At 45.5% G+C, this 12,802-nt stretch overlaps 1 protein-coding gene across 3 annotated transcripts in view; it reads right to left on the reverse strand.

The window, feature by feature from the left end:
• Nucleotides 1-1,557: 1,557 nt before the first annotated feature.
• LOC119174420 (protein SSUH2 homolog) overlaps nucleotides 1,558-12,802 on the reverse strand; it is a 77,203-nt gene continuing 65,958 nt past the window's right edge. For all 3 annotated transcript variants that reach the window (XM_075895665.1, XM_037425312.2, XM_075895666.1), the window contains one exon: nucleotides 1,558-10,008. In XM_075895665.1, coding sequence (XP_075751780.1) covers nucleotides 9,862-10,008 — 147 coding nt within the window. In that variant the 3' untranslated portion in view covers nucleotides 1,558-9,861. The remainder of the gene's footprint in view (nucleotides 10,009-12,802) is intronic.

A 12,802-nucleotide genomic window follows, 5' to 3' on the forward strand; every position in this document is an offset into this window, starting at 1 on the left:
GTGCTTACAGCGGTGAAATTTCATCTTTCTTCAGCTTAGCGTTGAAAATGGAACAAATCGCAGCAACTGAAGCTTGGGTAAAATACGACTACTCCATGAACACGCACCATGGCAATGTGACGGTCGCCTGCAAAGGTTTGTAGCCGGTGACTTCTGCGGCTCAATTTGCAAAACAAATATTCTTTTACAGTCCGTTTTTTTTTTTTTCATATATTTACCAGCACAGTGAACCCTCTACTTATTTTTTCCACTGAAAATTGCAATTCACCAACGGTGTCATGGCCCCTTTATTATTGAGCCCCCTGCTATGTTGTCTGCCATAACATTCTGTTCAGTATGTGTATGCTAAACCCCATTTTTTTTGTTCTGCAAACTTTTGCTGCATGTGAAGAAAGGTTCAGAACTGCTTTTAATTCTCCACATGGAAGCAAAGTACTGGTCTGTCCTAAAGTGACTAATGTTTGATGGTGTGTGCATGCTTCTGCCACTGCGGGTCCTTCCTCTCCGACCACGTCCTCTGTCTGCTCATTTAACACTCCTGGCAACTGGCATAGATACAGTCTGTCCTGTTGGCTTGCTTGACCACACTACCTATCAAGCATATTACTTGCAAAGTTTCTGTTCTCTGGTCTGCTTCGCTCGTATACAGTGTCTTGGCATTGCGTAGGGTTCTTCCAAATGGAGCTTCCATGATGCCGTGCTCCAACTAGACTACGGGAAGGACTCCCTCCAACCTCCACTTAAAGGTTTTGGCAAATGAAGAATTGGTGGTCCACATTTTTTCGTTCCTTGGTGGGGTCGTACAATGGAATTGGCCGCGCGTTTCTTTAACTGCATTTTTTTTTAATTACGAACAGCACAATTCACAAGCAGTGCATTGATGCTGTGGTGTCAATTTCACAATAGGTCAAATAATAGTACCTGCTAAAGTGGCGAGAGGTGCATCGGTCTCTCAAAACGAAAGTTTGTACTTGTGCTCGCACATGTGCCATTTATGCTGGGATCGCAATGTTATGAATTGCCGATTCCGTTCACGATAAGGCCTAGCTGCAGAGAATCTCAGTGCGAGCAGCTCAGACGTGTCATTGTGTGTGGCATTATACATCGGTAATGAGCAATGTTATGATCATTGCCAACTGACTTGGCGATCCATGCCAGCGTGTGAATACAAGCATGTTAATTGCACTTTCAGATCATTGCCGAGTGGCCAGTCTCGGCTTGTTGGTATATTTTTAATAGTGACGTCCTATGCACCATTTCGCCATGTTTCAGTAGCAACAAGCCAATTACTCGGAGTTACTGAAAATGTTTTCTTTGATAATTCATGACAATAATCATAGAAAAATCTAGAAGGTTATCATGTTGTTAACATCAACAATCTGGAGCAAAATACAGTCATTAGCAGTCCACTTAGGTGTATGTGGCATATTTTTCATCAGCAAGTGCTTATATATGTCATCTTGTAATGCAGCCAGGTGAAAATCTAGACAAAACTTTCACATTGTGGCAGAGCCAGACATGGTAGCTGCAGATTTTGTGTGCTAGAGACAGACAGCATTATAAGAGTTAAATAAAATTTACTGACACTTGCAACAGCTTTTGATAGGACATACACAAAATACACACGCACCAAGTGAACAAAACAATGTTTCCATTGAATCTGCAACAAAGCAAAGTTACAAAAAGAAAACATGATGGCATGGAGTGCATGTATATTGCCGAGTAATCGGTGGTACAGCTGAGAGGACTGATAGGTTAACATTCAGTATGGTATCACTGCAAGCACCGAACCAAGTGCAACGTTTCGTAAGCAGCACTGATGTACAGAGCTGTCCACTCATAGGGGGAACACTCCACTAATATTCAAAATGTTGCCACAACTTGGATGTGTGCCAATATTGGAAAGTGACACTGTGAAGCTGCAGTATATATGCAAATTCTCCCTTCGAAAGTTCTAGGGGCTTGTTCTGTTCCTGTCACAGGTCACTTGCCAACAGCCTGGTCTTGCGACACTCCTTGAAAGTAAAAATTCCTTACTGGGGCAAAGATGGCTTTGCTAAAACTTCTTTCTGAATTTTTATACCACTGTACAAGAATGGCTGCCCCACTTCCTTAAAGGGCCCCAGCAACACATTCCCGAGTTATAATGGAATGGTCTCACTATTAGCGCATGACGTTTCACAAATCGCATGCCGCAACAAATTTTAGAATCCATCAAACAACATGACCGAAGTTGCAGGAATTTGTCGCACACTTTAAGTGCTTTCCCTCCATTTACAAGCAAGTGTGCTGGAAGCTATGCAGAGAAGAGGCTGTGAAGGGGGTAAGATTCATCTCTCCATCAGCAGGCGTCATAAACTTGAGCCCTTTTCTTCTTTTCCTCGAATGCGTGGCTTACTCTCTGTATGACCACGGGTGCGTGGTGGCGGCCATAGTAGCTATGCAGCTGGCGATGCTCAAGTTAGCGAACAGTCATGAGCTTTGAGATTATGGCGCAATGATTTGAGTATACAGCATCATACTATGTAGAGAGAAGAGGGAGAAGTTTCTAGATGACTTTGAAAATTCCAAGCCACGCGCTGCTTTCTAATATTTGGCTTGCTTGTTTTTAGAAATTTTGAGTACTGATGAACAGCATTTGCTGACTACACTCAAAAAGTGCTGCAGGGCCCCTTTAATAGATATGCTGTAGATTATAAAGAAAAGATATGATGACTCGAGCAGGCTTTGATAAACCCCATAAAACTGTCTTCAGTGCTTCACGCCAAGCTTAAGCTTCCGTAAAGGCTCGAACACTAGTGAGATGTAATCCTTAACATAGAACGATTTTCTATACCTTTCATTAGGATGGGGTGTCTAAATGTCTAGACATTCTGCAGTGCCTTTCCTTCTGCTTACTTGCAAAAGCTGCTATGCCTTTGGTATGATAGGCCATGATGTTTAGCAACCCACGAAAACTTGTCCAAAATAATTCACATTTTTTTTATGCCTGTATCAATTTCAACTAACCCCTGTAGACTAGTTATGTCCCATCTGGCAGTGGTCAGGTCAAGTGATACGACGTACACACATACATCAAGCATATTTTGTGCCGCCTGCACAACAGTTGTGGCAACGAGAGTTCATGGGTTCGTATTTTGCATCTAGGATGCAGATTCAGCAATCGCATGACTTTTGGCAACTATTGCTTTTGGCGTTTCAGTATTAGCTTAAAGAAAATATGTGGCTTCTGCCACAGCAGTATTCCCCAGGTATAAATTTCGGAAGCTTCCATAAGTATTACTTCTGGTGGGTAGCATTAAGTACAACCACAGTGATCAGAGTTTGGCATACAAAAGCTGGCTTGTGGCCAAAAACAGGATCTCAAATAGGAATCACGAATGCTGGCTGCAAGTTAATGTTGTGAGAAAACTGCCAGGGCACTGCTTTTCATTTATCCAGTATGGCTCCTGCTTTTGCCATCACTTCATAGTTAGCAAAACTGCAGTGCTGAAGGAAAGCACCCCAGAACTTACTTTAATATAGAGATATAGCTGAGCATTTACATTCTGCTCTGGTCAGTTGTGTATATGCTAGCACTTTCCACACTAGTGCATCGTGGCAACAGTTGTGCACTGGAACAGAACAAATATATGATATACAGAACAAATATAATATATATATGAAACATGCGTCTCTGCTGTAAAGCCGATGGTGCACGCACTTGGCTTCACTTCGTTTAGCAGCTAAGTTAACGGTGTCTTGGTAAGACATGCTAGTGGAAAACATGAAATCTCTGCAATTTTCTGCGCTGGCTTGGGATGCTGCACCCGAGCGGAGCGTAAGCAACGCACAGCTTGAAACATTTCTAGACGGTTTTGTGATCGGAACTGCATGACACTCGCACGTAGTGCAAGGCATTGACGTGTGCGAAGTTTGTAAACGATGTTGAAAGGTGTTCATCACGCATTCCTTGAGCATGATGCACAGAAAAGTTTGTTTCTTGCTATATTTCGTGATAAAATTTTAGCGCTTTCTGGCTTATGGGCACGTAAGTTTACATTTTCATCTGATACTACCTTGTCTACATTCTTTATTGCACCAGTGTCACTAGCATACAGGAGCTGAAAGCATCCCTGACATGTTTGGGTAGAATGCCTGCTGCTTTATGAATATTGAATGAGTGCATTTATTCTTACGCTCTCTGCTGTCCTGTCAAACAGTAATGAGGACTCCATTAGTAGCTGTTTTAAGGAGGACAGTTCACAAAAGAGTGCATTTGAGAATTTCTTGAACACCTGACTTAGTGAGTGAGCCACTTGTGCTGTTGTATTTGCATGAATATATTGCTAGAGTTCACTTTCCTATGCATCAGAAGTGAAAATTTAACATGGTGGTCATGACAAAAGTTAACACTGCATCCGAAACCCCAGAAAACTAGTCGGCAGTGTAGACTAACATGGCGCCATTGCTTTGGGCTGCTGTTGTACGCTATGTGCACAAGGTAATCGTGTTACAAGCCATAAACGACCTGATGTTACTTATCTTCAGCAGCTCAGATGACTGGCACTTGAAAGCAACATAAAAATAAAAAGAAAGATAGCTGCTTTACACTTGTAGCAAAGTATTGTTTTGACATGAGCTATAGTTTTATTAGAATTGAAACACGCAATGTAAAAATTATATTCATGCAAATACGCTGCTTCAATTATCTTAATGCAGACGCTTGGGACTTGGTTTCAACCGCAGACAAGTTGTATATAAGACTAATACCACCTCGAGTATTTGTCAACTGATTGGACCTCGCTCCAGCATTTCACGCCGAGACGTGCGCTTTTTTTGGGGGAGGAAACGAGAGTACACTTGTTTCGTTACGTTTGTGTGACCATGACACACAGCCAATAATTTAAGACAGCACAAGTAATTGGTCCCGGTGGGCCGTTGTTAGCACAGTGCAGGTCTTGATTCCTGCAAGTTACGTTAAAACAAGCTGCTTTAATGTTCTGCACTTTGTGTTCACATCACTTCACAGAAATGGTACGAATGAGGGATGTCGTGGTGAGGCATGGAGCGTGTAGTGTGCATTCTTGCTTCCAATTTGTATCTAGTTTGTGCGCACACCTCCAACATCACAAACATTGCATGCAGGCCACACTGCCTGTTCAGTATGAGCGAGTATGAATTAAATGTGGCCAAAAACGAGAGTGAACAATGCGAATTTGAAAGGAACAGTTTGCATCACTGTCATTTTTCTTATCGCTTTAGCTATTCTTCATCGACTTTGTACACAGCCTCTCAGCAGTACGTCTACAACTGTCTTTACAGATGATATTTCACGTACACACACATACACCTGTGACACGCTTACAATGTTTGAAACACATTCATGGTGAGAGTATCTGAGAGATGTGCAGTCTAGAGCAACGTACATTGTGTAGTTCCTTCTAACAACAATGCTGACATGCAGGTTTTTTTTTTTGTCCCGTGTACTTGTCTCATACACTGAATCCACTCTGGCATTACAAACAAGACGCGTATAGTATCAAGCACAACACTTAATCAGCGTGCATCGACATGCTGCGTACAGTACAGCAATGACACACCTCCACATCATAGACGCTGCCGGGCGATGAGCATCATGTACACGAGCTCAGCGCACAGCATGTATTACAACATCTTTACAATCTACTACTCTATTGTACAAGCTCATCTTTGGAGGCTAGCCTCGGCAACAAAATGTTGAGTGTTTCCGAAATCAAGCGGCTACTGAGCAACCAGGCTCACTTGCAAGACAAACACTTGAAATCTTGATAAACGAAGTTCACAAACAACTATACAATTACCCGCATGAATACAGAAAGTCGTAAATACTGCCAATGAAGGCAGACCAAAAGAATGTTTCATTAACTTCTTAAGCACTTTTATTGGGCTTAGCTTGCTCAGAGAGTACTTTTCAGCTATGTTTCCTTTACTTAGACATTTTCAGTGTTTGAAGACATAATCTTGGTGACTAAAGACTTTGTCTTGGTATTGAAAACTTTGCTTTGAACAAGCTCAGCCCATGGCACTACTCCCTTTTTTAAGGTAACTTGACCATCAGAACACTCTGATTCACAGTTTTGTATCCTACTACATATATCACTAGACAGTATCAGTGCCCTTTGTATTTTACACCATGCATGGTATCACTTTGTCAGTGCCTAGGCTGCATTTTTTCATTTCACTTCATGTAATCGTTCACATCGGAGCACTAAAAAAATATTTCTCCTTGTGTCCAGCTGCATTTTTTGTAGCAATGACAAATATATAGTGTTTCGTAAAGAGGAAAAATGAGCATCACGTTAATTGATTCTTAAATGTTTTTAAAAAGAGGGGCATTTGGAAATGAGCCATAAAGAAACAGGCTGAGTTCACATCAGGTGATTGAAAGAAAGCACTTACGTGGTTAACATGTAAATCTGTTTTATAAAGAACATGTCTGTCTTTGTGCACAGCGACTCCATAGGCCATTTATTTGTTGATCTGAGGTGCAGTCAATGCAGAAATTGGCATGGCAAATCACTTTACCAATATCTGCCTGCAGCGCTGCTGTGCGAGTCAGCCACGGCCCATAGGTGCTACAGCCATCGACAAAGTTTAACATGTCATTTTTCTTGCGTGCCTGTTTTGCAGTTAAGGGGGAGGAGGAAGCAACAAAAGGGAAAAGGCAGGGAGGTTAACCAGAAAGACATCCGGTTGGCTACCCTACACTGGGGATTAGGTTTTGCAGTTAAGGTCTCCTATTAATGTATATAAGAACTGCTCATCCTACTGCATTGTTTGTATGCACTTTTTTATTTTCCCTTCCGTATGCTATGAAGCTGTGTACATCCAGCACGGCCATTTGATTGTACCCTGGGCATCACCTACTCGTAAGAAACCTGCCAACTTACACAATGAGCCACGTTGGCTTCACCATGATGACAGATGTCTCAATGACATGTACGGATCCACTAGGTGGTAGCCCTCTGACCTTTCAACTGCTTCCTTCTCAACTTGCCTGTACTCTGCAGGATAGCTCCCTTCAGTGCTCTCACAGACAGCAGCATGTAGCTGTAAGTTCGGTTCAGCCACGCCACAATTACTTTGCCACTGAAATCTGAGCAAAATGGGTGTGCCCTAATTATCACATGTGACAGGGATAGGACAGCTGTGCACTGGTACTTGCACCTGAAACTAAGTCTTGCCCATCAAAGCCTGGTGCTCCTTCGCTCAAGTGTAGGAACAGCTAGTTCAAGCTCCTTAGACACATCTCACCTCAGCACATGGGTGCCTCCTATTTTTCCTTTTTTTTTCTTTAACCATACCTTGGGAAGCTTAGCCACATCCACTCAAAGTCTGTAGGAGCGGAGCAACACAATGCACAGGCATGCGATAAGTGTCACGCACAAGAAAAGTATTCGCGACACACAGGCCACACGCTCAGGAAAGTGGTGTATTGTGTGTCCATATATTGCCTCATTGGTGGAAATGAGGTGGCACGTCTCGCAGCGCTAGAGGAAACTACCGAGACAGAGTACAGGTCTATATGTAGTACACGGTGAACGTATCGATACTGAGATCAGGCTTCGACAGATGTACAAGCTTATACATCCAAGAAACCGTGTCTCCGAACGAGCGGCTGCAAGATCTTTAAGCCTTTTCCCAGAACACGCGCTTCTGTAGCGTCATCGCAGGTCAACTAGTAGAATAGCTTAAGTGCATTCACAACTTTATCGCAGTGCGGGAGGCGACTCTGTGGCGTCAAGAAATCTACCGCGAACACCACCGATGAATGCCTGGTCAGTCATGTTCTACGATGCACGCCGCGCGTAGGTACCACGTGGAGAAACACGCGGCGCCCCCTCGCGACTGAAAGGTGGTGCAACGTGCCGAAAATTACGCCACGCGCGACATCGGCGCCTCCTCGCCCACGAACCGCCTTCGCTGGCCGTAATCGCGCGCAAGCTTTGTTCGTGGCACGTGCCGAACATCCGCCCGTAACACCGTGGCACGCTGGGGCGCTAATCGCCATTGTCGAATTCGGCCATGTTGTTTAGTTCCGCCATTGGTCAATCCTGATTGGCTTAAAATGCCGCCATCGTGAAATTTGACAAGGCGGAGTTTCCTTGTTCTGCGCGCCTAAGACCGTTTCACGCTCAGGCCTTGCACCGCACGAGCATGCACAAGAATGGAGGAATACAGAGAGGCAAGCGGAGTGCTAGGAGAACAATCAGACACGTTTGTTCATGGGCGTGCGCTGCTGCGATTCAGAGATACTTATTTCCGTAGAATCGTTGTTCAACGTCAATATCCAGCACCGGTGAAGGGGATTTTGTTATCGCACAGCGCAGTCGTTCTTGCGAAGACGCGAGCAAAAAGGGTACTCGGACCAGATCAAACAATAAGCTGCAGGTGGCGCTGCGGGTGGATTCGACGGCAAATGGCTGCCATTGGGCGCTCGACTTGCGACAAAACGAAGCGCTAAAGAAGCGAACATTTCGCGCTTTATCGGGCCCGCTCGGCGGTGCAGGGAGGCGCCGCAGGACACGCTGCGTTTGTTTCTCGGGCGGGCATTCGCGCGAGAAGCCACGGAAGGACACTAACGCGGTCAGGAAGTTCGTGCGGGCGCGAGCGGCACGCACGCTTGAACGACGCCGCCATGTTCGCTTGTTAAAACCGCCCGCGCGTATCTCTAGAGGCGAACGGTTCGACGGGTTTGTGACCTTCGATGACGCGGTGCTAGGGAAATGTCCCCAGGGAGGAATGACGATGAAGCGCCGAGTACGTTTTCGCGGAACCTGCGGAGTGCGTTGCCGCGATGAACAGCGGCGCATGCCGAAGCTGCGACAGGGGCGCTTATTTCGCGTGTCTATTCGTATATTCCGATCGCGTCCACAACCATTAGTTTGTATATGTATATTATCGCACAGCGCGACATTGCTACTATATACACACCAAAAATAGAATACAAAATATGAAAAAAAAAAAAAAGAAAACGTTTCGAGGGATCCCACTCAGTGCAAGAACACTTTGATAAAGAAAAAAAAAAGACAGGCTCGCATGGGATGTTTGAGATATTTTCTCAAGCGCGAATGGCTTCCCTTCTCTAAGTGAGGTTTACTGCTCTAAATTAATAAAGAAAACAAAAATTTATCAAACAGATCGAAAAGACTGTACTCGGAGAAACTTCTAAAAGCAGACACCATATCACATGTTTCCGTGGCTGGTCCGCAAACAAAATATTTAAATACTTGATTGGTGGGAAGTTCAGTTAAAGCATACCTGACAACTTCATAGCGGTGTCATTTGATCACGGAATCGCTCTTCAACGCAACAACAACAAAAAATTAAGAAGAAAGAAATGTACAGTAACGCGATGACTATGGGCCGCAATATGGGGCCGCGCATTGCGAAGCGAACTAGAAGTACTTTTAGTACGGTATATATACACACACTGCACTCGGTGAATCGCTATAGCCCACGTCCCACGGTTTAACAGTCATTCATGCGACCGCTGCCTTTCCAGTGGCTGTCTGCTTAAATTACCCTGGGCTTTGTAACATCGGTTTGCCGAGGTGATCACGTGACGTTGTTTTTTTCCCGTTCAATCATGGCGTGCTCCGGCTTCAGTCTTAGGGTGCGGCTCGCCTGAATCTGGCATGCTTTTCTCCATCAGCATCACACGTCGCAGACGCGCGTCAGCGCTGGATCAGCCAGTAGAGCGATGCCCGCCCCCTCAGAACAAAGCAACGGAGTCCGCATGAACAAGTCCACACGACCTCCACCAGTTGCGGACATGCAAGAATGCGTGGTGCACGGCTGTTCACAGAAGACGTGGCGCAGTCGTCCGCTGGGCGCCGTTCAGAGGATGGTGCACCCGCAGCAGCAGGTCTGCGGGTAGTCCGGCGCGTACGCTTTCTTCTCGTGGCCAAACACGCTGAAGGTGCCCACGTGCGAGCGCCACTCGTAGTACACCGTCGACACCGGGATCACGCGCACCCGTTGTCTCTGCACGAGGTTCATGTAGAGAGAGGTGCATGAGTCGGGTGTAGCGGCGAAGGTATGTTCGTCCGAGATTCTCGGGTGGCAGCGAATACAGACACGGTAGGGGGAGGCTTGGGTGTCTCCGCAAGCACGTGCAGACACCCAAGGCCCGTATTCGCAAACCAACGTCAACCTTACCTCGAGTTTCCCTTATCGATGTTAAGCCTTTATTGCGCTTGATGAACAAAGTATAGGCCCGTATGCATGAACCAATCTTGTTGTCATCGTCTACCCTGTTACCATTTCTGTGCCCTCATAGCTCCCGTAGAGAGTACGGGAACTTGAGGAAAACGTGAGGTAAGGCCGAGGTTGGTTTGTGAATGCGGGCCTAAGCCTCCTGCACAAGTGGTATACCTCGAACATAGATCGGCGAACTCAGTCATGAGTCGACTCGCTCGGACTCAGATAGAGCAGCGAGTCCGAGCGAGTTCGGTTGAAGAACATTTTGCCGAGTCTGAGTCCGAGTGAGTCCAAAGCGCAAAACATATTTCACGAGTGAGTCTGCGCGAGCTCCTCATGTTCTGCTGACCTATGAGCTCGAACAAGCTAAAGAATGCCGTACTACACACCAAGGAGTGCCTGAGTAATCCGATGGTTCCCACCCTTCACCAAGATTAGATAGCCCAAGCCTTAGCGACAGCTGGTAGCAATAGATCGCGCAGCACCCGAGGGATACCGGTCGACTCCCTCTAGCGTAATCAGCCTACCTGCGCACATGGACGTCGGCAGGGGGGTGCAAAAGGGGTACTTTCCCCCCTCAAGTCTCACCAGCACTCACTCAAGCTACAGCAGCGCTTTCCCCCTCCCTCAGCCGCGATGCAACACTACTTTGCACCCCCCAAGAAAAATTGCTGCCGACGACCATGCCTACGCATCGGTTCCCTCGTCTTGGTGCAAAAAAGTTTTAATCACTCAAGCGACCTCTGTCTGCTGGTTAGACGGAAGTGAAACGGAAATTTACTAGGATGGACGGATGGGTGGGTGGATATGGCTGTACCCTTTAGATAGGGCGGCGGCTAACGCCTCCTAGCCGTATTACTTAGTGAACGAAAAACTATAGTTTTACGGTATCTTCTTTTCTTTAAATAGTGAATTTAAGGACTGGAACTTGCAGTGAAGGATTTAATTTTCACTCGTGCATTGATTGTAGCCGCCAATCAGATAACCTCCCCCTAGTCATTTCTACCCGCTTAAAGTATATTTTGTTCTCGCTGCCCCATTGCTTTGAAAAACTCTGCGCCATCATGTGAAGCCCTTTACAGAACATTCAATGACCAAGTGTTCGGCAATTTCCTCCTCCTCTCCACACGCACTGCATACCGTGCCTACTTCTTCGTATTCGGTCCTATAAGTCTTGGTTCACAATACTCCCGTCCTGGCCTCAAACAGTAGAGAACTACTCCGAGAATTCTCATAGATCCTTTCCTTGGCAATTTCCTGCTTAAAAGTTCGATGGATCTCTAGTGCCGACTTCTTAATCCTGTCTATTCTCCACATGGCGGTCTCCGTTTCCTTCACCTTCTTAACAGATGGTTCTTTTTGGTTTCTTATCATCGCCGCTGCGTTCCTGTTGCCTATAGTCGTTACGTATATTTCGTGTTCCCTTAGGTACTCGATCCCATTGCTTATCCATACGCCCAGATATTTGTATTTATCCGTCATCTCTAGCGTGACCTCCTGTATCCTAAGCTCACTATCTTCATTATCATTAAAAATCATGACAACTGATTTTTCCTTACTAGCGAAATCGGCCTGCGCTCCATCTATCGTTAGCTGCAGCAAACATGCCGCGCCCCACGCGAGGCGGCGCTGGCGTCACTTGCAGCTAGTTTAATAGCCGACAACAAGAAAGATCTGCAGGGATTGATAGACATCTGTGGTAATAAAGGAGATAGGTTAAATTTGAAGTTCAGCAGGAAAAATCGGCAATCATAATTTTTAATTATAACAAAGGCAGTGAGCATAAGATACAGGAAGTCACGCTGGAAATAGTTGATAAATACAAATACTTGGGCGTATGGATAAATAACGGGGCTGAGTATCTAAGGGAGCACGAAAGATACGTAATGACTAATGGCACCAGGAATGCAGCTGTAATAAAAAAAATAGGGCACTGCGGAATTACAATAGGTATGACGTTGTGAGAGGGATTCGGAAAGGTGTCATGGTCCCGGGTTTGACGTTCGGCAATGCGGTCTTGTGCATGAAATCAGAAGTTCAAGCAAGATTGGAAATTAAACAACCGTGGCATAGGTAGACTTGCTTTGGGAGCACACGGGAATACCCAAAATCACGGGGTACAGGGTGACATGGCATGAACATTGTTTGAGTGGTGGTGGTGGCGGTAGTGGTTAGAAGATGAGAAAAGGCACCTAATTTCTGCAACCCGGTCGGGAGCACGGCGCAGTGCCTTGTTTGAGTGCAGAGAAGCTAGGCTAGTAGCAAGATAGAATTTGTGGAGCGATTGAGAAAAATGGGAGACGAGCGTTGGGCTAGGAAAGTTTTCAGTTACTTGTACAAGAATAATGTCGATACTAAATGGAGGAAACGAACTCGAAAATCGTCAAGCAAGTATTTAGACAACAGCAGAATACCAAGCCAAAAGGAAACACCGGATAAGAAGAAGGTGAAGGAAACAGAGAGGGACATGTGGACGATGGGAATGCTTACGAAATCATCACTGAAGACCTACCGAACTTTTAAGCAGGAAATTGCAAGGGAAAAGATCAACAATAATTCTCGGGGTAGTTCTCTGCTC

This window comes from Rhipicephalus microplus, chromosome 5, assembly GCF_043290135.1.
Source record: "Rhipicephalus microplus isolate Deutch F79 chromosome 5, USDA_Rmic, whole genome shotgun sequence".
In the NCBI taxonomy this organism is placed as follows: Eukaryota; Metazoa; Arthropoda; class Arachnida; order Ixodida; family Ixodidae; genus Rhipicephalus; species Rhipicephalus microplus.